The sequence below is a fragment of the Sinocyclocheilus grahami genome, unplaced genomic scaffold (genome assembly GCF_001515645.1).
Source record: "Sinocyclocheilus grahami isolate Dianchi unplaced genomic scaffold, SAMN03320097.WGS_v1.1 scaffold131.1, whole genome shotgun sequence".
NCBI lineage: Eukaryota > Metazoa > Chordata > Actinopteri > Cypriniformes > Cyprinidae > Sinocyclocheilus > Sinocyclocheilus grahami.
Window position 1 is genome coordinate 57149 of NW_015505310.1, and position 24992 is coordinate 82140.

The 24992-nt window shown below is 42.4% G+C and overlaps 1 protein-coding gene across 1 annotated transcript in view; it reads left to right on the top strand.

Moving 5' to 3' along the window:
• The window catches only part of LOC107590617 (putative tyrosine-protein phosphatase auxilin), a 34194-nt gene extending 31770 nt beyond the window's left edge, over positions 1–2424 (top strand). Inside the window, exon 18 of the mRNA XM_016279484.1 lies at positions 1061–2424. Coding sequence (XP_016134970.1) covers positions 1061–1162 — 102 coding nt within the window. The 3' untranslated portion in view covers positions 1163–2424. The remainder of the gene's footprint in view (positions 1–1060) is intronic.
• Positions 2425–24992: the final 22568 nt, after the last annotated feature.

Below are 24992 nucleotides of genomic sequence, written 5' to 3' on the forward strand. Positions count from 1 at the left end.
GCATAATGCCCGCCTGTGTAATAAGTTGGCCGGCCGCGAACAACTTGACCCACCCTCAAACACTGTAGCTTGTTCGTGTGGTAAACATCATGTCGGGGAGTTCAGCACAGGATTCACAAAACGCTCAAAAAAATATAAATAATAGATGTTTATATTTTTTATTGAGCGTTCAAAAGACATAACTATGGCAATGGGCGTATCGTTTCTGACATGCGCTGTACGCGGTAGACCAATCACAACAGACTGGGCCATCTGACCAATCAGAGCAGAGCAGGCTCATGGAAAGGAGGGGTTTAGAGAGACAGAATCTTAGAACTGCTTCGAACAAATCATTTGAGAATCGTTGAAAGTGAGATGATATTAAATGCATATTTTGAGAAAATGAAAGAGCTTTTTGCCCTTGGATGCATGACTCCCAAAACAATATTAAGAACCTTAAAAATGGTATAATAGGGGCACTTTAAAGCGAAACAATAAAGTCTTAAAAGCACAGTTGCAAAATACACTACTGTTCAAAAGTCTGGGATCTGTACGATTTTTTAAATGTTTTTGAAAAAGTCTCCTATGTTCACCAATGCTGCATTTATTTGATCAAAAATAGGGTAAAACAGTAATATTTGTGAAATATTATTACAATTTAAAATAACGGTTTTATATTTGAATATATTTTGAAATGTAGTTTATTAATTTGAAGGCAAATTTGAATTTTCCACAGCCGTTCCTTCAGAAATCATTCTAATGTACTGATTTTGTGCTCAAGAACCATTTCTTATAATTATTAATGTTGAAAACAGTTGTGTTTCTTAATATTTTTAGGATACTATGAAGAATTACAGTATATTATACGTTATAATCAACAGCATTTATCTATAAAATTCTTTATTTGCACAATTATAAATGTATTTACTGTCACTTTTGATCAATTTAATGCATCCTTGCTGAATAAAGTATTAATTAATTTCTTAAAAATCTTATTGACCCTGAAAATATGATAGGACCCCTCTAGTTAAGGCATTTTAAAGACAAAATGCATCAGTTTTCTCTCTCTTCCCATTTGCAGGCTACTGGACAGCCCTACGAACAATATGCCAAGATGATTTTTATGGAACTAAATGATGCCTGGTCAGAATTTGAAAGCCAAGGACAGAAAGCACTGTACTAAGACTTACTGTAAATGATCACAACCAGTCAGCAGTTCCTGCCCCGATTAGACACCCTGCAACCCACCAGTCTTTGAAACACTCCTTTGTTAATCTCTCCCACCTCCAGGACCCTGCTTCATAGAGACGTCAGAGCTTACATCTACAGTATAGTTGTGTGTATCTCTTTATCGATCCACGTATCAGGTCCCATCATGCCCTAGGCCAACTTAACTTCTGTATGAGAAGACTGCTGTTGGAAAAAGTAGCATTCAGCTTTGTTTTAAAAACTCTTATTTGTGTCTTTCCCAGGACTCACTTACATAACAAAGATCAGACTTTGTTGTTAACCAGCTGTGAAATATTTCTGTGAACATTATCAGTCAACCAGACCATCATAGAATGTTAGCTTTCATCATAGCTTTCGGGTGAGTTTTGATTTATTAAAGAGGTTTAGTGCTAAGGAAGAACATCTTTAACAAAGAAAAAATATGTTTAGACACTTTAGAATTCTGCTTTGGCTTGCAAAACTTTATTAAATAACATCTTCTTCGGCAATTATTATTTAATAGGGTTTTGCATGCTACAGCAGTATTTGGGAATCGAGACCTTATCTACTTCTTCCATTGTATTGCCTGTATCCTACGCACCTGCTCACAATCCCACATGTGCGAGGTGTATTTATTTATTTGTTGGCTTTGCAAGACAACATTAAAATGAGTGAAAATAAAAGTGGTATAGTAAGCTACGACTCTGTTTTTAGTTCAGTCAGGGGCTAGAGGTTTAGAAAGATAGGCATAAATGAAAGAACACTCCAACAAAAACCTGCAGCCACTAAAAATTTCTCAAATCATGTAACACATAACTTCTTTCAGAATATAAACAACACAGTACTGTGGGGCAGAAGCACAATAAGTATAATAAGAGACTGTACAGGATATGGGAGATTTTCTCAAACTTGATCTGTGAAATGCAGTAGATTTAACTAGCAGTTTATTCTTATGTTGTTTTCTACTGAATATTGATCTGTATGTATATGTTGCACTATAATAACATACTGTTTACAACATAAAAAGTCAAAGGAAATTGTTTATTCATGTAATTATTCCATAGAAAAAAAGAAACGTTTTGCAGGTAACTCTTGACATGGCTTGTTTCGAGGTAAAAGTTAAGGTTGTCTTTACATACACAATTTATGTTAACCTGACGTCTTTAACTGGTTAATAGTGCCCTAAAGAACTAGTCACGCTTTTGAGTACTGCGTCTTGCTAGACGCATATGGGAAAAAGCCTTTTTTCTTCTGAACTGAAGCCTTTTTTCATTCACGCAGTAAAACTGCATGGCCATTGGTTCGTGCAGTGTATTAAAAACGAACCAATGGCTAGGCAGCGGAGCTGCACGAGCCTATGGCGACGAAGCCCGCCAAAGCACACCAGAATGGGCGGGGCATCTGGCTATATAAGTGGGCGTTCGCCACAGGTTTCTCAGGTTACTTCGACTGAAGCTACATAGCATGGCTAGCAACACAGTACTCGTTCCCGTATCTCAGGAAACCGAGGTTACGTTAGTAACCGAGTACGTATGATAGGACCCCTCTAGTTAAGGCATTTTAAAGACAAAATGCATCAGTTTTCTCTCTCTTCCCATTTGCAGGCTACTGGACAGCCCTACGAACAATATGCCAAGATGATTTTTATGGAACTAAATGATGCCTGGTCAGAATTTGAAAGCCAAGGACAGAAAGCACTGTACTAAGACTTACTGTAAATGATCACAACCAGTCAGCAGTTCCTGCCCCGATTAGACACCCTGCAACCCACCAGTCTTTGAAACACTCCTTTGTTAATCTCTCCCACCTCCAGGACCCTGCTTCATAGAGACGTCAGAGCTTACATCTACAGTATAGTTGTGTGTATCTCTTTATCGATCCACGTATCAGGTCCCATCATGCCCTAGGCCAACTTAACTTCTGTATGAGAAGACTGCTGTTGGAAAAAGTAGCATTCAGCTTTGTTTTAAAAACTCTTATTTGTGTCTTTCCCAGGACTCACTTACATAACAAAGATCAGACTTTGTTGTTAACCAGCTGTGAAATATTTCTGTGAACATTATCAGTCAACCAGACCATCATAGAATGTTAGCTTTCATCATAGCTTTCGGGTGAGTTTTGATTTATTAAAGAGGTTTAGTGCTAAGGAAGAACATCTTTAACAAAGAAAAAATATGTTTAGACACTTTAGAATTCTGCTTTGGCTTGCAAAACTTTATTAAATAACATCTTCTTCGGCAATTATTATTTAATAGGGTTTTGCATGCTACATCAGTATTTGGGAATCGAGACCTTATCTACTTCTTCCATTGTATTGCCTGTATCCTACGCACCTGCTCACAATCCCACATGTGCGAGGTGTATTTATTTATTTGTTGGCTTTGCAAGACAACATTAAAATGAGTGAAAATAAAAGTGGTATAGTAAGCTACGACTCTGTTTTTAGTTCAGTCAGGGGCTAGAGGTTTAGAAAGATAGGCATAAATGAAAGAACACTCCAACAAAAACCTGCAGCCACTAAAAATTTCTCAAATCATGTAACACATAACTTCTTTCAGAATATAAACAACACAGTACTGTGGGGCAGAAGCACAATAAGTATAATAAGAGACTGTACAGGATATGGGAGATTTTCTCAAACTTGATCTGTGAAATGCAGTAGATTTAACTAGCAGTTTATTCTTATGTTGTTTTCTACTGAATATTGATCTGTATGTATATGTTGCACTATAATAACATACTGTTTACAACATAAAAAGTCAAAGGAAATTGTTTATTCATGTAATTATTCCATAGAAAAAAAGAAACGTTTTGCAGGTAACTCTTGACATGGCTTGTTTCGAGGTAAAAGTTAAGGTTGTCTTTACATACACAATTTATGTTAACCTGACGTCTTTAACTGGTTAATAGTGCCCTAAAGAACTAGTCACGCTTTTGAGTACTGCGTCTTGCTAGACGCATATGGGAAAAAGCCTTTTTTCTTCTGAACTGAAGCCTTTTTTCATTCACGCAGTAAAACTGCATGGCCATTGGTTCGTGCAGTGTATTAAAAACGAACCAATGGCTAGGCAGCGGAGCTGCACGAGCCTATGGCGACGAAGCCCGCCAAAGCACACCAGAATGGGCGGGGCATCTGGCTATATAAGTGGGCGTTCGCCACAGGTTTCTCAGGTTACTTCGACTGAAGCTACATAGCATGGCTAGCAACACAGTACTCGTTCCCGTATCTCAGGAAACCGAGGTTACGTTAGTAACCGAGTACGTTCCCTTTCGATACTACACTCGTATTGCGTCTTGCTAGATGCATATGGGAACACAGTACAATCACGCCGTGCTAATGTAGTGGAATGACTAAAAGTATCAAACTTCCATAAGCAACCAATGCCCATTAAAAAGTTAACAACAACCCAAGGCTAAGACGGGCTGAGCTTCCTGAGGTCACACAGGATGCCATATTGTCCCGTTCACTTGAGAGAGGAGATCCCGTCTCAGCGGAACGGGCCAAGGGGCCGCTATCAACAGCTGAGTTAGCTCTGATAGCCACAGCTGGTTCATCCAAAGGGGGGCCACCAGGAGAAGCTTGTGTTTTTGTTCTCTTACTCGCCTGATTACCTGTGGGATCAGGGCGATCGGGGGAAAAGCATAAAGGAGGTGGTTGGGCCAATCATGGGCCAACGCGTCCCTGGTCTTTGAGAAATAAATTGGGCACTGAGGCGAAGAGGTCCACCTCGGCCTCACCGAAGATCTCCCAGATCCTCTGAACCATCTGCGGATGGAGCGTCCACTCCCCTGAGGGGACATTGCTCCTTGATAACATGTCCGCTCCTTGGTTTAATTTGCCTGGTATATGCACTGCTCTCAGCGAGCGCAGGTTGAGTTGAGCCCATTCCAGGAGGCGCTCTACCAGAGTGAAGAGACGCTTCGAGAAAAGGCCTCCCTGGCGATTTATGTAGGACACCACAGACATGTTGTCCAATCGGATTAGCACATGGTGTCCTTTTAGGACTGGCAGGAAAAACTGACAGGCGCGACATAGAATTTCCAGGCAGTTGATGTGGAAGCCTTTTTCCGCCTTCGACCAGTGGCCGAAAGTCTGTATGCCCTCGCACAGCGCCCCCCAACCTTAGTTGGAGGCGTCTATCATGACAACTGTCCTTCTGCAAACCATCCCCATGGCCACGCCCTGTTCCATCCAGCGGGAGTTCTTCCAGGGGGCCAGGGCTGTTACACAGACCTGACTCACCCTGATCTGCAGGCATCCGTGACGCCACGCATGGAATGGAACCCGTGGTTTCAACCAGCGCTGAAGGGGGCACATACGAAGCAGACCCAACTGTAGCACTGGCGATGCCGCCGCCATGAGGCCCAGCATCCTCTGAAATGCTTTGAGAGGGCGAGTGGTACCAATCTCGAAGGAGGTCGCCAGCCTCCGTATGGCCAGAGCCCGTTCCGGTGTGACTACAGCTCTCATTTGGGCTGAGTCGAAAATTGTTCCCAGGAACGATATTCGCTGGCTGGGGAACAACGTGCTCTTGGCAAAATGGACAGTCCAAAGAGAAGGACCGTGTATTGATAAGCCACTCCCTCGAATGCGAATCTCAAGAATCGCCTGTGACGGGGGGCTATCTGGATGTGAAAGTATGCATTCTTCAGGTCCCGAGAAAAGAACCAGTCTCCTGAGCGAATTTGCACAAGGATCTGTTTCAGTGTAATCATCCTGAACAACCTTTTCATGAGGGCGTGATTCAGGTGTCTGAGATCGAGGATGGGCCGGAGGCCACCATCTTTTTTGGGGACGAGGAATTAACGGCTGTAGAAGCCTGACTCGCTCTGGGCTGGAGGAACCTTTTCCACAGCTCCTTTTGCCTGCAGATTCATCACCTCTGAGCGCTGGACGTGAGCGTCCTTGCTTTGCACTAAGGTGGGGACCACGCCGCTGAAGCATGGGGGTCTTTGAGCGAATTGGAGTGAATATCCTCGTTTTATTATCCCCATAACCCATCTTGACACTCCGGGGATGGCCTGCCAGGCCTCGGGCTGCGTGGCGAGGGGTTGAATTAAGTAGAGTGACTGGCCGCATGGGGGCAGAACACTTGTGAGTAATGGAAGAGGAAGTTTGCTCTCTTTTTGAAAATGTTTGTGTTTTATTTTTCCCGCTATAACAGCAGCTGAATGCTTGGTCGCATAAACAGACCCGTTGTTTGCACAAAACACATTTCCCTCTGTACCCAGAGTTGAATGGGGTGTCAAGAGGTCTAAGAGAGGCTGCTTGAGGGGCGGTCCGGCCGTAGCGAGATCTGGCCTCATCTTCTTCCAGTCTCGCAGATCAGGATGACGCCTGAGGCGCCGGGTCCAATGCAATCTTGGGTCGGGGTCCCTGGCGCTTAGGAAGAGGGTAGCATTTTGCCAAGCGAGAGTGTCCCCGCGTCTGCTGCGCCTTAGCAGGCTGAACGGCGGGGGCGGCAGGTGCTGGCTTCACGGGCTGCTGAGTCGGCGCAGACTTAGGGCGAGCAGAGGCAGCAGCGGAGCTGGAGCGCTTAGGCAGGAAATGTCGCATAGCTTGGGCCGATTTCTGTGCCTCCGTGAAGTGCTCAGCGAATCCTTCAACCATCCGACCAAAGAGACCCTTGGGAGAGACTGGATCATCGAGGAAGGGGATCTTATCCGCGTCCTTGATCTCTGTTAGCATCAGCCACAAATGGCACTTGAGCACCACAAGGCTGGCCATCGATCTACCGATCGCCTGAGCGGTGGTCTTGGTGGCGGGCAGAGCCAGGTTGGTTGCGATCCTCAGCTCCCTGAGGGTCGCGGGGTCCAGGCCAGACTCATCGGAGGATGCGAGGATCTTGGCCTGAAAGACCTGGAGGTCCGCCACTGAATGAAGCCGCCTGTCCAGCTGAAGTGTAGACGCGTCCAGCGAGAGCTGAAGTGGTCCTACACGGCTTGGACGGGTGAGCGGCCTTTGCTCTCCAGCCGATGGCCGTACGCGGGGAGAGGTGCGTGGCCACTGACTCATCTAGGGGAGGTGGCTTATCGTACCCTTTTTCTTCAGCGCCGTCGATGGACGTGAGGGCGGATGAAGAAGCAGTACGGAGGCGGGCAGAGTAGGGAGCGTGCCACGATCTGGTGAGCTCGTCATGGACCTCCGGAAAGAACAGAGAGGAACGCTGACGAGGGGCTTGGCAGCGCCCCGGCAGCAACCCCTCATCCAGACGCCTGCGGGAGGGCTCCTCTGGCGGAAACCACTCTAAACCCAGCTCTTTGACCGCTTTGGAGAGGATACGGAGAAGCTTGGCATTCATCCTGTCTTTGGTGGCGCTGGGCGCAGACGATGGCGAGGGGGTGCGCTGGACGTGAGCGTCCTTGCTTTGCACTAAGGTGGGGACCACGCCGCTGAAGCATGGGGGTCTTTGAGCGAATTGGAGTGAATATCCTCGTTTTATTATCCCCATAACCCATCTCGACACTCCGGGGATGGCCTGCCAGGCCTCGGGCTGCGTGGCGAGGGGTTGAATTAAGTAGAGTGACTGGCCGCATGGGGGCAGAACACTTGTGAGTAATGGAAGAGGAAGTTTGCTCTCTTTTTGAAAATGTTTGTGTTTTATTTTTCCCGCTATAACAGCAGCTGAATGCTTGGTCGCATAAACGGACCCGTTGTTTGCACAAAACACATTTCCCTCTGTACCCAGAGTTGAATGGGGTGTCAAGAGGTCTAAGAGAGGCTGCTTGAGGGGCGGTCCGGCCGTAGCGAGATCTGGCCTCATCTTCTTCCAGTCTCGCAGATCAGGATGACGCCTGAGGCGCCGGGTCCAATGCAATCTTGGGTCGGGGTCCCTGGCGCTTAGGAAGAGGGTAGCATTTTGCCAAGCGAGAGTGTCCCCGCGTCTGCTGCGCCTTAGCAGGCTGAACGGCGGGGGCGGCAGGTGCTGGCTTCACGGGCTGCTGAGTCGGCGCAGACTTAGGGCGAGCAGAGGCAGCAGCGGAGCTGGAGCGCTTAGGCAGGAAATGTCGCATAGCTTGGGCCGATTTCTGTGCCTCCGTGAAGTGCTCAGCGAATCCTTCAACCATCCGACCAAAGAGACCCTTGGGAGAGACTGGATCATCGAGGAAGGGGATCTTATCCGCGTCCTTGATCTCTGTTAGCATCAGCCACAAATGGCACTTGAGCACCACAAGGCTGGCCATCGATCTACCGATCGCCTGAGCGGTGGTCTTGGTGGCGGGCAGAGCCAGGTTGGTTGCGATCCTCAGCTCCCTGAGGGTCGCGGGGTCCAGGCCAGACTCATCGGAGGATGCGAGGATCTTGGCCTGAAAGACCTGGAGGTCCGCCACTGAATGAAGCCGCCTGTCCAGCTGAAGTGTAGACGCGTCCAGCGAGAGCTGAAGTGGTCCTACACGGCTTGGACGGGTGAGCGGCCTTTGCTCTCCAGCCGATGGCCGTACGCGGGGAGAGGTGCGTGGCCACTGACTCATCTAGGGGAGGTGGCTTATCGTACCCTTTTTCTTCAGCGCCGTCGATGGACGTGAGGGCGGATGAAGAAGCAGTACGGAGGCGGGCAGAGTAGGGAGCGTGCCACGATCTGGTGAGCTCGTCATGGACCTCCGGAAAGAACAGAGAGGAACGCTGACGAGGGGCTTGGCAGCGCCCCGGCAGGAACCACTCATCCAGACGCCTGCGGGAGGGCTCCTCTGGCGGAAACCACTCTAAACCCAGCTCTTTGACCGCTTTGGAGAGGATACGGAGAAGCTTGGCATTCATCCTGTCTTTGGTGGCGCTGGGCGCAGACGATGGCGAGGGGGTGGTGTCAGTCACCGAGCCCAACAGCTCCTCTGCATCCTATGCTGCTAATGACATGCTGTCATCAAGCAGCTCGTCCTCACTTCCCCCGAATGAGATCAGGTCGCTCGCACCAGCAGAGGGACGCTGATCAGACTGGGAGAAAAGGACGGGAGAATGCTCTCTCTTGGGCGAGAGTGAGGCACACGGGATCTGGGCCGACGTGAGCTCGCTCGCAGCCGGTCGCTCGAGCCCTCTGCCCCGCTGTTTTTTCCTCACAGATCCCTGGGAGGAAGAAAACGGGAGGGCGTGAGGGGCGGAGCCGCTCTCTGAAAAGAAAGCGATCTGTGAGCGGAGAGAGGTGAGACTGAAGTTCTTGCAGTGAGAACAAATAGTTCCCGTGAGCGCAGTGCATGAGATTTCCCCAAGCAGGAAACGCACTCCGTGTGGTCGTCATTGGCGTGCAGGGGAGAACCGCAGTAACGGCGTGGCATTTGCAACAACGCCAAGCTCTTTTAGTAGCTCTTTTAGTGTCGCCAGATGGCGGCAGGGGAAAAGGACCGGAACTGCTGCGTCACTGAAGTGACGGAGAAGCAGGTCAGCCGTGCTGAGAGGTCCCGATTCCAGCTGCGAAGGCGTGTCAACGGCGAGCGGCTTCGGATCAGCGTAGAGACGTAGAGTCGTCGCTGAAGGAGAAGAAATCTGAGAATCCTGTGGCGAATGCCCACTTATATAGCTAGATGCCCCGCCCATTCTGGCAGGCTTTGGCGAGCTTCGTCACCATAATACACTTCAGCTCCGCTGCCTAGCCATTGGTCCGTTTTTAATACACAGCACGATTCAATGGCCGTGCAGTTTCACTGCGTGAATGAAAAAAGGCTTCAGTTCAGGAGAAAAAAGGCTTTTTCCCATATGCGTCTAGCAAGACGCAGTACGAGTGTAGTATCGAAAGGGAATGCGTTTTTGCTACGCAAGACACGGCCAGTGGAATGGGGAAAAACGCAAGATCTTGAGACACCTTTTTAAAAAGCTTAACTTATTTTAACTTGAGTGCCGCATTTTTAGAACGCTGTCATACACAAAATGCAAGATGTGAGCGCAACTGTCAAACACGTCCATCTAGCGTGCGTTACACTAAAAAAGTTGCACATCGGAAGGGAAAAACACGTTCTGTGTGAAGGCTCCTTTAGTACTTTTTTAAGTACTAGCCTAAACGGTTATCAGGACTACTAAATTTTGATTAAAGTTTTGCCTAGCATACGATTCTAACGCGTTATGCTTGCTACTGAAACAAAGCCTTTTGACTGAGGAATGTGATCGATGGGTAGTGTTCAAATCCTGCAAATTACCGTAGGTGTCTTTTAAACCGACTGAACATATCATTCGAAGTGGACAATTAATATTTTGACATGAAATCACCATTACGCAACATAAGTGAATACACAGCTCTTTTAGCATGTATCGGTATCCTCATAATGTACTGCATGTTTGACTGTAAGTGGCACGTGGTCCAAAGGAATTTTCTAGAGTGTACAGCCACTAATCTGCCCTTTCTCTTCTCAGTATATTTGCACTTGAATGACATTAGGTAAATCCAGAACACCCTTGTGTCGTAACTTGCAGTACATCTCGTTCATGCTTTGCCTTCCTCTTTTCGCAATCATGCGGTGATATACTTAGCTTTACAGCTTTAACTGTATCAAAGCAGTCTTCTCTACTATCTCTTACGTTTTGCCGGTATCTTCCCTTTGACACAATGCGACGCTAAAGACTTGAATGCTAACTATGGACAAAGACAACAGATCAGCGAGACCTGAGTAAAAGAAATGAGCCCTGTATCCAGGATGGAACTTTTCCACCTTCCCCCTTTTGTGGACTGAGCCGTTTATCTTCAATCTTAGGATATCATAATATGTTCGGAAGCTAACCTATACAGTAGTGAATGTGTGGTGTTCAATAATGCTATTCTCTGTAAGGAAATGGCAAGGTTTGGATACAGCTCTGTGTTTGTTTGCTGTATCAGTATTATTGTGACATGAATTTGTTTTCTGTGTCTTTTTTTCTGTTTCTGTTCTCCATATGGAGCTGTACATGATAATGTGCATTGCACAAATAAATGGGAAACATGATGTTAGTGTGACTTAAATGATATTTGAAAGGTAAAAGCTTGGTTTGTGTTGAAAGTACAAGGGAGTTGAAAGGGTTATTCACCCCAAAATGAAAATTCTGTCATCATTGACTCACCCTCATGTCATTCCCAGTGTTAATATAATATATTTAATATTTGTGGTCACTATTGAATTTTTAAGTTTTAATAATTTTGTCGTATTTACATATATATACACACACAGTGGGGAAAAAAAAGTATTTAGTCAGCCACCAATTGTGCAAGTTATCCCACTTAAAAAGATGAGAGAGGCCTGTAATTTTCATCATAGGTATACCTCAACTATGAGAGACAAAATGAGAAAAACAAAATCCAGAAAAATCACATTGTAGGATTTTTAAAGAATTTATTTGCAAATTATGGTGGAAAATAAGTATTTGGTCAATAACAAAATTTAATCTCAATACTTTGTTATATACCCTTTGTTGGCAATGACAGACGTCAAACGTTTTCTGTAAGTCTTCACAAGGTTTTCACACACTGTTGCTGGTATTTTGGCCCATTCCTCCATGCAGATCTCCTCTAGAGCAGTAATGTTTGGGGGCTGTCGCTGGGCAACACGGATTTTCAACTCCCGCCAAAGATTTTCTATGGGGTTGAGAGCTGGAGACTGGCTAGGCCACTCCAGAGCCTTGAAATGCTTCTTACGAAGCCACTCCTTCATTGCCCGGGCGGTGTGTTTGGGATCATTGTCATGCTGAAAGACCCAGCCACGTTTCATCTTCAATGCCCTTGCTGATGGAAGGAGGTTTTCACTCAAAATCTCACGATACATGGCCCCATTCATTCTTTCGTTTACACGGATCAGTCGTCCTGGTCCCTTTGCAGAAAAACAGCCCCAAAGCATGATATTTCCACCCCCATGCTTCACAGTAGGTATGGTGTTCTTTGGATGCAACTCAGCATTCTTTCTCCTCCAAACACGACAAGTTGAGTTTTTACCAAAAAGTTCTATTTTGGTTTCATCTGACCATATGACACAGAACCTGTGCAAGCACGGCTTTTAATGGTAGGCCTAGGTTTTTTGTTTGTTGTTGTCTCATACTTTTAGATACGCTGTTGTAAATGCTACTGCTTATGTTAGCTTTTAATATACGGTTTTATCCTGATTAAAGCTTTAATACAGTACAGCAACTGCACATGTGTCCATGTTTAACGCTTCTCATAGCTACAGTGGGAAAAAAAAGTATTTAGTCAGCCACCAATTGTGCAAGTTCTCCCACTTAAAAAGATGAGAGAGGCCTGTAAAAAATTCCAGAAAATCACATTGTAGGATTTTTAAATAATTTATTTGCAAATTATGGTGGAAAATAAGTATTTGGTCAATTACAAAATTTCATCTCAATACTTTGTTATATATCCTTTGTTGGCAATGACAGAGGTCAAACGTTTTCTGTAAGTCTTCACAAGGTTTTCACACACTGTTGCTGGTATTTTGGCCCATTCCTCCATGCAGATCTCCTCTAGAGCAGTAATGTTTTGGGGCTGTCGCTGGGCAACATGGATTTTCAACTCCCTCCAAAGATTTTCTATGGGGTTGAGATCTGGAGACTGGCTAGGCCACTCCAGGACCTTGAAATGCTTCTTACGAAGCCACTCCTTCGTTGCCTGGGCGGTGTGTTTGGGATCATTGTCATGCTGAAAGACCCAGCCACGTTTCATCTTCAATGCCCTTGCTGATGGAAGGAGGTTTTCACTCAAAATCTCACGATACATGGCCCCATTCATTCTTTCGTTTACACGGATGAGTCGTCCTGGTCCCTTTGCAGAAAAACAGCCCCAAAGCATGATGTTTCCACCCCCATGCTTCACAGTAGGTATGGTGTTCTTTGGCTGCAACTCAGCATTCTTTCTCCTCCAAACACGACAAGTTGAGTTTTTTCCAAAAAGTTCTATTTTGGTTTCATCTGACCATATGACATTCTGCCAATCCTCTTCTGGATCATCCAAATGCTCTGTAGCAAACTTCAGACGGGCCTGGACATGTACTGGCTTAGGCAGGGGGACACGTCTGGCACTGCAGGATTTGAGTCCCTGGCGGCGCAGTGTGTTACTGATGGTAGCCAGTTGATTTCTTCACACCAAGCTGCTTTCCTATTGCAGATTCAGTCTTCCCAGCCTGGTGCAGGTCTACAATTTTGTTTCTGGTGTCCTTTGACAGCTCTTTGGTCTTGGCCATGGTGGAGTTTGGAGTGTGACTGTTTGAGGTTGTGGACAGGTGTCTTTTATACTGATAACGAGTTCAAACAGATGCCATTAATACAGGTAACGAGTGGAGGACAGAGGAGCCTCTTAAAGAAGAAGTTACAGGTCTGTGAGAGCCAGAAATCTTGCTTGTTTGTAGGTGACCAAATACTTATTTTACAGAGGAATTTACCAATTAATTCTTTAAAAATCCTACAATGTGATTTTCTGGATTTTGTTTTTCTCATTTTGTCTCTCATAGTTGAGGTATACCTATGATGAAAATTACAGGCCTCTCTCATCTTTTTAAGTGGGAGAACTTGCACAATTGGTGGCTGACTAAATACTTTTTTGCCCCACTGTACATACAGTATATAGCATTTATTAGTTTACATTTATTCTGTTATTTTAGTACTTAAATCATTTTCAATTATTTAATTTTTAAAATTGTTATTAGTTTTAGTTTTTCTTGATGACAATAACCCTGGTCATTCCAAAATGGTATGACTTTCTTATGTGGAACATAACAGAAGAAATCTGTAAAATGACTTTGTGTTTTTTACAATGGTCATAATGTTGATTGGTTATCAATTTTCTTCAAAATATCTTCTGTGTTCTGCAGAAGGAAAAAAAACATACAGGTTAAGGACAACATGATGGTGAGTAAATGATGACAGAATTGTTATTTTTGGGTGAATTGTAATCTTAAAAATTGATTACAAATTGTTTACTTTAATTTATTATTTCATTCAAATACAATAACTGACATTCAAAAGTTATGTACAAATTAAAAGTGCAATGCCATCACTCTTAAAAGCCTGTGAGGAATGATGCATGTTACTATATGCCTAAAAGTTTATAGTGCAACACATTAGTGGTAAAGAATGTAATGAAAGGCCTGAGTAATCCTGGGGCAAGTTCAAGCTCAAACTGGTGTGCACCGTTTTTCTACGGTTTCAGGTTTGAACGACATGTTTCCTGGAAACGGTCTGCATTGGGGTTTGAGATGCGTTTTCTCTTGTTTGGTGGGTGTGTCAAACATGTCAGCCCAATCAGCAGCAACATGTATATAAACCACGCGGTATTAAAGAGACAGCTCGCACAATGTAATTAACATCAAAATAAATTCACAAGAGCAAATATATTGTTTGCACATGTTTATTTACATTAAAGGCAAAATAACTAAAATAATAAGAGCACCTGGATAAGAGATAAGAGATCTGGTACTTCTTTAAGTCTGTCTAAATATCATTTAGTAATTGCAGTGTCTTCTGGTCCATATCCTTTCCTTAGGAAGGTGTGCTAAATACTGATTAATGTAACATAAAAATACTATACATATTTATATATTTTGCTATTGTATTATGGAGTGACACTTTCATAAACTTTTCTATACTCCTCTGATTATATAATGGTAAATATTACAATATCATAGCACAACAACAGTGATCAGCAATAATGATAAGCCTAATACTCACAATAAAAATAATAAGGTCATATAGATCATAGCACAGTCTTGGAGGTAAGAAGTGGATTATCCTCACCTGAAATGTTTGTCTTTTCATCCTGAAATGCGAGGCAAATGTTGGATCACAATAAATAGGAACCACAGTTTCCACAAATCCCTTCACTCGATTGGGATGTTCTCCTTTATTCTGGACGGCAAGGGCAGTCAGTGACTGTAACATCGAGCGTATTTTGCAGTATTAAACACGTATTTATACAGATTTCATCAGGTTCCGAAAATTCTTCAAAAAGAACAAAGAATGGCCTTCTCAGCTGCCATAGTTGCAACTCTTGCGTCATCAGAACAGTGTTCAATGCACCACCGTTTCAGTTTAAAAAACGTTTTGCACCGTTTTTGTCGGGGCTGAACGCAGCCCTGTTGAGTCATCAGATGTCTCTTCATTGGCCGATTCATTCGGTTTGTCCCACCCACATCTTTGGAATGTGGGGGTTTTTGATTATCAAAATTTGTTAGGGTGAAAGTAAGGTGAAGGATTAAACAGAAAAAAAAAGATGATCATCAGAGAAGTTTGATGTGGAACATACGTGACTTTGCCGAGGAATCTTCTCAAAAAGCAAAACACGCTTGTCCAGAGAGAAAGCGAGTCAAGATTAAATCTTTGCTTGACCCTCATTGACTTTGATTCTAAACACGGATTGCTCTGGTGAGATTTCATCAGCGCTGTGCCCTCTTAACCTGTGGCAGACTGACCTTTAACCTTTGGGAATCCCCTCAGCTGTGATTAGAGGTAGTGCCCATAAGATGGCAGCAATACTTTGATCGTCTTCTTTCCACTATATACAACCCTAATTTCCCAGAATCCTTTAACACTCTGTGCAACATTGTCATTTATAAATTAAACCAAGACAATTGCATTAAAAACAATAATTTTCAACCAGTACATCTTCAAAATAAAATTTCTAATTTATTTGCCATGTGCTTGGTCACATCCCAGACAGCAAAATTCCTGAGGCCCAGATCAGGCCCACACCTGACACTTTCATCTGGCCCACATACCGCGTGGAATGATGGCAATTGGGCGGTCCGCTCCTGTATGCCAGATTTGGGCCACAAGCAAGCCAAAAGAAGGCCCAATGTCAGCCATGAATAAACCAAATAAAGCAGAACTGGCCCAAATCTGGGCCACATTGATTTGAATTCTGGCCCAGATCTGGCCCATATCCAACACCTTGCTCCAGCACACATACTGTGAAGAATGATGGCACTTGGGCTGTTATCCATGTTTTATTTCTCAATTATATGCAAGCAAACAACCAAATAAAGGATTTCAAGAAAAAAATAAATATCATTTAGTAATTGCAGTGTCTTCTGGTCCATATCCTTTCCTTAGGAAGGTGTGCTAAATACTGATTAATGTAACATAAAAATACTATACATATTTATATATTTTGCTATTGTATTATGGAGTGACACTTTCATAAACTTTTCTATACTCCTCTGATTATATAATGGTAAATATTACAATATCATAGCACAACAACAGTGATCAGCAATAATGATAAGCCTAATACTCACAATAAAAATAATAAGGTCATATAGATCATAGCACAGTCTTGGAGGTAAGAAGTGGATTATCCTCACCTGAAATGTTTGTCTTTTCATCCTGAAATGCGAGGCAAATGTTGGATCACAATAAATAGGAACCACAGTTTCCACAAATCCCTTCACTCGATTGGGATGTTCTCCTTTATTCTGGACGGCAAGGGCAGTCAGTGACTGTAACATCGAGCGTATTTTGCAGTATTAAACACGTATTTATACAGATTTCATCAGGTTCCGAAAATTCTTCAAAAAGAACAAAGAATGGCCTTCTCAGCTGCCATAGTTGCAACTCTTGCGTCATCAGAACAGTGTTCAATGCACCACCGTTTCAGTTTAAAAAACGTTTTGCACCGTTTTTGTCGGGGCTGAACGCAGCCCTGTTGAGTCATCAGATGTCTCTTCATTGGCCGATTCATTCGGTTTGTCCCACCCACATCTTTGGAATGTGGGGGTTTTTGATTATCAAAATTTGTTAGGGTGAAAGTAAGGTGAAGGATTAAACAGAAAAAAAAAGATGATCATCAGAGAAGTTTGATGTGGAACATACGTGACTTTGCCGAGGAATCTTCTCAAAAAGCAAAACACGCTTGTCCAGAGAGAAAGCGAGTCAAGATTAAATCTTTGCTTGACCCTCATTGACTTTGATTCTAAACACGGATTGCTCTGGTGAGATTTCATCAGCGCTGTGCCCTCTTAACCTGTGGCAGACTGACCTTTAACCTTTGGGAATCCCCTCAGCTGTGATTAGAGGTAGTGCCCATAAGATGGCAGCAATACTTTGATCGTCTTCTTTCCACTATATACAACCCTAATTTCCCAGAATCCTTTAACACTCTGTGCAACATTGTCATTTATAAATTAAACCAAGACAATTGCATTAAAAACAATAATTTTCAACCAGTACATCTTCAAAATAAAATTTCTAATTTATTTGCCATGTGCTTGGTCACATCCCAGACAGCAAAATTCCTGAGGCCCAGATCAGGCCCACACCTGACACTTTCATCTGGCCCACATACCGCGTGGAATGATGGCAATTGGGCGGTCCGCTCCTGTATGCCAGATTTGGGCCACAAGCAAGCCAAAAGAAGGCCCAATGTCAGCCATGAATAAACCAAATAAAGCAGAACTGGCCCAAATCTGGGCCACATTGATTTGAATTCTGGCCCAGATCTGGCCCATATCCAACACCTTGCTCCAGCACACATACTGTGAAGAATGATGGCACTTGGGCTGTTATCCATGTTTTATTTCTCAATTATATGCAAGCAAACAACCAAATAAAGGATTTCAAGAAAAAAATAAAAAAAGGTATTCACTTCCTTCCTGTCACATGAGGCTTTTAAGTTCCTACCCCTACTTCCAGGAAGCATGGCGAAGACAAACACTCCCAAAGAAATTTAATTTTCATGTTACTAGTACGTATTTTTTGTGTATATATATATATATATATATATATATATATATATATATATATATATCTACATAATCATGAATGTCTCTAGAATCATCCAAACAAAACTAATCTTACAGGAGATGTATATTTTTTGTATACTTAGTCAAAAGTCCAAGCGGCAAATGACTTGTAAGTACATATCATGGGGAAATGGGGTATGCTGTGTTAATTAATAGGTTAATAAATCAAGGTTATTGGTCTTGTTTTCTGCTTTTTGCTTTCATAATATCCCACCTAAAACATAACTTAACCCTTTAACTGACATCTCTACTGTACAGTAGACCTTAATTTGATAGGGAATAAATCTGTCAAAAGGGTGAGATGAGGGAGCAATCTATCCACAGCTCTACTGCCCCAGTTCTGTGCCTGCTTTTTCCATGGGGGGTGGGAATTTCCAGTTTTCAAGTGACAGCAGCAGTTTACAAACTTCAGTCAGTCACACAAAAGGAAGAATGGAAAGATAAAGAGCTAACGCATGGGATTAATTGCTGTAGATTATCTTTTTTATCCCTTTTATGACATTATGTCTTGTAAGGGGTAAAATATTGAGGCCCCTTTATCCAGTTTGGATGCGTTTCATTCTAATTGGTCAAGGACCCTATTTCTTTTTATGACTAGTAGCTTATGATTCCATTATAATGTTGAAATTCAGATAAGTAATGAGTTTACATTATTATATGAAATCATCTACTACAGTCAGTCATTGAATACTATGGGCCTAAAAAAAGCGTAATTCTTTCAGGTATACCTTTTTTATTATATAGATGTAATATTTTCTTCATTCTATTTATTTTCATTTAATAAACACACCTCTAAGAATAAAAACACCTGCATGTTCAGTAATAAGTAAATAAACAAACACACAATCATGGGTGTAGCCTACACATGATAATTATTTAAATAATCATATTTTTAAAAGAATATCATTAACTTTTGTCAGGGTTAATCCATTTGACCTAATCAATATGTGCCTATTCATAAAATATGTGATATTTTACATATTTACATCACAAAGTATAGTATGCAAATATGTTTATGTAAACTTATAAAACTACTTGTACCTTCACTGCAGTACTCCTTGTAGGCTACTTGTAGGCTACTTATACTAAAACTGCTTATGTAAGGGAATGTTCACCCAAAAATGGAAATTGTGTCACCCTCAAGTTGCAAACCTATGAGATTCTTTCTTCTGTTGAGCACAAAAGAAGATATTTTGCAGAATGTTGGTATCCAAACAGTTAAATGCGTAATTTTCTTTCAGGTATACCTTTTTTATTATATAGAATATTTTCTATATTTCTACATAAATATATTTAATATTTTCTTCATTCTATTTATTTTTATTTATTTATTTTCATTTAACTTTTTGATACACAATACCCTGTTGGGGCAACTTAATGGCTGCACTTTGTTCTGCACTATGTTCCACCACTTTAAAGGGGTCATATGATGTTGCTAAAAAGAACATTATTTTGTGTATTTGGTGTAATGAAATGTGTTTATGCGGTTTAGGGTAAAAAAAAAAAACACACATTGTTTTCTACATACTGTACATTATTGTTTCGCCTCTATGCCCAGCCTTTCTGAAACGCGTAGATTTTTACAAAACTCATCGTTCTGAAATGCGAGGTGTGCTCTGATTGGCCAGCTATCCAGTGCGTTGTGATTGGCCGAATACCTCAAGCGTGTGATGGAAATGTTACGCCCCTACCATACTGTGATGCCTTGTCCTGGCGTGACGAGACAAAACCAATAAAACCCATTACAAATGAGGCATTTGTAGCATCCAGTGGGGACATAATTACTGATTATAATGACTTGTACTGTATTTTTATGCGTTGCATCGCACCGCGTAAACATAAAACCATGTCTGCATTTGTGATCAGAGAAATGACAAACTAGCACTGCTCTACACTGCTCAAAACTTGCGTTTGTATAGTCAGTGGCAAATCCTTTAAATATGAAACCGTACTTACAGGCTGTGAGTCAGCATTATTTGTAAGAACACCTGCATTGTAGGCTACTCTCACAGGAAACAGTCCTTGTCTGCCATAAAATGTGCTGCACACATCTGAATATTTGGTTTGAACTGTTCTGGAACAGCGTTGTAAATACAACTTAACCACTGATTTCTAATTGTGACCAAACAAAGTGGTTTCGCTTTCACAACGAAACACACAGCGTCTCTGAGACATGGTGGCCACAGCAACAATACTACAGCGAGAATCAAAGTTACGCCTTCTTTCTTTGCGTGAACATTTGGGCGGTGTTATGCAAATCTTCACACACAGTGACGCAGACATGTGGGGGCGTGTTTAAACGAGGCGTTTTAGGAGGGCGTGGAAGAGTTAACTTTTATAAAGAATATATTTTTGGATTTGGGACTTTAGTCTTTGCAACTTTAGGGATCTTATCTATTCATGAACAGCTTGTAACACTCCAAAGACAAAGGAAAACTTGAAATCGCATCATATGACCCCTTTGCTACTTTTTTGGGGTTTGCATCGAATGTTCTTCGAATTTTATGCATAATAAATTTGTTTATGAATAAAGATTTATCTGTTGAAAGCAGTTATTTCTAGTTAGATGGCAAATGCTCTCCTCCTATTCAAATTTTACATTAAAGGGGTGCATACAACATATTTGCCCACCGGCAACTATAGTTACCGCACATTCAAATACGATTTAAGAAAAAAAAAACCCTGGGGAAAATAAATGCAGAACATGTTCACATAGGACACTATTAACATGACTATATGCATCAAACCATTCAAAAAAATGTGGGCATAATGGGTTAATTTGCATGTGAGGTGATCGAAGTTACAGTCTTAGGTAAATTTATGTTGAGCCCTTTTAGTTGTTTGAATTTTTCACTAAAACACATAACAATAATAAATAAAACAACGTAATATTTTCAAAGCTTTATTTTGTGTGAAGTGTTTGTTCTTATAGTAAAATAGACGTTGTTGTGGATCCCGGATGCTCACTTGAGCCTGTGAAATTAGGCACTTCAAAATAATAATAATTAACCCCCCCCCCTCCCTACCTTTGAAAAGATTCATTAAAGACTAAATATCAGTCTGTCCATATTTTCTGATCAAATATTCACCACAGAGGCCAAATGAGCATTGTGAAGCTACATTTATATTCATAATAATCATTTATATTTCAATGCGTTTCAGGGCAGTTCGTGAAGACAAAGAGATGTTGTGACAACCTGGACAGAAGTCTGTTCCAGTTCCTCCTGCCACACCACACTCTGGATATAGATGCCAGTCCTTACATTTTGTGTGTTCTTTTCATTATTGTGCAGGCAAGTTACATGAATAAAGAATGTACCATCATTAAGAATTTATTTACAGAGTTGGGTCCTCCAGGACCACCTGACTTGGGACCACCAGAGTCATGTCCTCCAGGACCACCAGGCTTGGGACCACCGGAGACAGGTCCTCAAGGACCACCAGACTTGAGACCACCGGAGTCTTTGCTGCCCTCCTTTACCTCCGCTTGAGCGTGGGAATCAATGAAGGATCCTGGGCTTGACTAGATGAAGGAGGTGGGGATGGAACAGCCCCTGCAGGTGGTGAATTGAACTTGGAGAAGTTCCAGAAATCCAGTGACTTCACCAGTTCCATCTCCCAGTGTGGTAAGGATTCATCCAGACAAAGATTAAAAACGTCCTTAAGGTCCATATCTTGAGCATCCAGCCTCTCCGCCCCAGTCCAGAATCTCTGGGCAAAGGCCCGTACCTCCATTCCCTTTTGGTGAAGCTTCTCCAGCCCTTGAAGCCCAGCTTGCTCTTCAGGGAATAGAGTCTTGTCCCTCATGCTGCTGGATCAAGTAATGGCTTCAGTCTTCTGTCACGGGATGATTTGAAAAACAAAATGAGCCAAGTGCATCTTTTAATGATCCAAACAATAAATCAAATTTGAAATCAATGAAACAATGAGAATGCAGGGGATGATGGGTGAGGGGAACCATGGGAAATGCAGTCCAGTTAAAACATAAACACAAAAGTCTAAAATAGTGCCGTCTGATGGCTCTTAAGGACACTCCAGCAGATGACTGTGACAATCAGGGTACGTCATTTCAAAGTGTCATAAAGTTGAAATGAAGTCTTTTGGATGTACTTTTGCTCATTGGGTATTTTGTGATAAAGACCAACTGAATGTACATTATGTCATACACTGACTGAATATTTACAAAATATATGAGGGTGGGATGGGATTGGGACATGTGAGTTAGCTAGTTAGCCAGTTTATGTTAATGGCTCTCATATCATTTCAGGTATTGCTTAGAGCAGTGGTTCCCAACCCTGGTCCTGGAGGCACCCCAACACTGCACATTTTGCTTGTCTCTTTTCTCTGACGCACCAGTTTCAGGTCTTGGAGTCTCTACTAATGAGCTGATGACCTGAATCAGGTGTGTTTGATTAAGGAGACATGCAAAACATGCAGTGTTGGGGTGCCTCCAGGACCAGGGTTGGGAACCACTGGCTTAGAGCATGCTCAAGCAGAAGTGCCAGCACGGGTCTATTTAATAGACATTTTGCAATCTTCTTTCGTGTGGTCGAACTGTGGTAAATTATTTACTATGACACTTTTACAATTTGTAAAGAAAAGGTGGTGTAATTGTAATGTTTGAAGTGTCCCATGAAGTTATTCCCAAAATGGCCATGTCTCATTTTGAAGGGGTTCAATAACAATAGCAATATCAAATACACCTGATGTAAGAAGAATGGCATCTACTATAATATTAGTTTGTCTGACAGCCCCTAGAGACGACCTCTACAGCCTTGAATGTCAGCGGAGACCAGGACAACTAGATGAGTCCTAGAGATAGATCTCCTGCAAAGACCATGAAAAACCACATAAGTGACGTGACGTGACATGTGGCCAAGTATGGTGACCCATACTCGGAATTAGTGCTCTGCATTTATCCCATCCAAAGTGCACACACACACCCGGAACAGTGGGCACTCTGGGTGTGTTGGGGGTTCGGTAAGCTTCTCCAGCCCTTGAAGCCCAGCTTGCTCTTCAGGGAATAGAGTCTTGTCCCTCATGCTGCTGGATCAAGTAATGGCTTCAGTCTTCTGTCACGGGATGATTTGAAAAACAAAATGAGCCAAGTGCATCTTTTAATGATCCAAACAATAAATCAAATTTGAAATCAATGAAACAATGAGAATGCAGGGGATGATGGGTGAGGGGAACCATGGGAAATGCAGTCCAGTTAAAACATAAACACAAAAGTCTAAAATAGTGCCGTCTGATGGCTCTTAAGGACACTCCAGCAGATGACTGTGACAATCAGGGTACGTCATTTCAAAGTGTCATAAAGTTGAAATGAAGTCTTTTGGATGTACTTTTGCTCATTGGGTATTTTGTGATAAAGACCAACTGAATGTACATTATGTCATACACTGACTGAATATTTACAAAATATATGAGGGTGGGATGGGATTGGGACATGTGAGTTAGCTAGTTAGCCAGTTTATGTTAATGGCTCTCATATCATTTCAGGTATTGCTTAGAGCAGTGGTTCCCAACCCTGGTCCTGGAGGCACCCCAACACTGCACATTTTGCTTGTCTCTTTTCTCTGACGCACCAGTTTCAGGTCTTGGAGTCTCTACTAATGAGCTGATGACCTGAATCAGGTGTGTTTGATTAAGGAGACATGCAAAACATGCAGTGTTGGGGTGCCTCCAGGACCAGGGTTGGGAACCACTGGCTTAGAGCATGCTCAAGCAGAAGTGCCAGCACGGGTCTATTTAATAGACATTTTGCAATCTTCTTTCGTGTGGTCGAACTGTGGTAAATTATTTACTATGACACTTTTACAATTTGTAAAGAAAAGGTGGTGTAATTGTAATGTTTGAAGTGTCCCATGAAGTTATTCCCAAAATGGCCATGTCTCATTTTGAAGGGGTTCAATAACAATAGCAATATCAAATACACCTGATGTAAGAAGAATGGCATCTACTATAATATTAGTTTGTCTGACAGCCCCTAGAGACGACCTCTACAGCCTTGAATGTCAGCGGAGACCAGGACAACTAGATGAGTCCTAGAGATAGATCTCCTGCAAAGACCATGAAAAACCACATAAGTGACGTGACGTGACATGTGGCCAAGTATGGTGACCCATACTCGGAATTAGTGCTCTGCATTTATCCCATCCAAAGTGCACACACACACCCGGAACAGTGGGCACTCTGGGTGTGTTGGGGGTTCGGTGCCTTGCTCAAGGGCACCTCAGTCGTGGTATTGAAGGTGGAAGAGAGCACTGTACATTCACTCCCCCCACCAACAATCACTGCCGGTACAAGACTCAAACCCACAACCTTTGGGTTACGAGTCCGACTCTCTTACCATTAGGCCACGACTCCCCCACGACCAGCACATCATGCTAGTTTCATTTGGCCAGAGGAGACCTGGCCTTTTGACTGAGCCTGGTTTCTCCCATGGTTTTTTTCTCCATTCTTTTGATGGAGTTTTGGTTCTTTGCCACTGTCGCCTTTGGCTTGCTTGGGGACTCTTATTTTTTGGGAATATTATCGACTTGATTGCACAGACACTGAACTGAGATGACATCACAATCAACAATGAACTAATTTTAATTCAAAAGTTGACTGTTTATTATTGTCCACTTTTTAGAGCTGCTTTAAAGCAGAGCTCAATTTTGTTTGCATTATCAACACTATTTTCTTGTTTAACAGTGTAAAGCTGCTTTGACACAATCTGTATTGTATGAAGCGCAATATATAAATAAGGATGAGTTGACTTCACAATTCTTCATAGAAATGTTTTTGTGCAGTCTGTTTTGAACAATTTTGTATTTTTGAGAATTGTATTAGTAGCTTACAATTTTCAACTTTAAAGAAATTTATAAAATAAGATTAAATCAGTCACAAGTGAATTGTAGTTACACATATTAAGTTGTGGTTACTTAATTTTTTCAAGGCAACGGGTTTCCTCAATTTAACTAAGCAGACAGAACTCAGATTAATTTAATAGTTTTAAATTAAGTAGATTCACACTTTTAAGTAATTTCAATTTAATAAAATTAAGTTATTCCAACTTAAAATAAAAAGTGAACACAACACATTTTCAAACTGTTATTTGTCAGTGTAACTAAGAATTGTCAGGT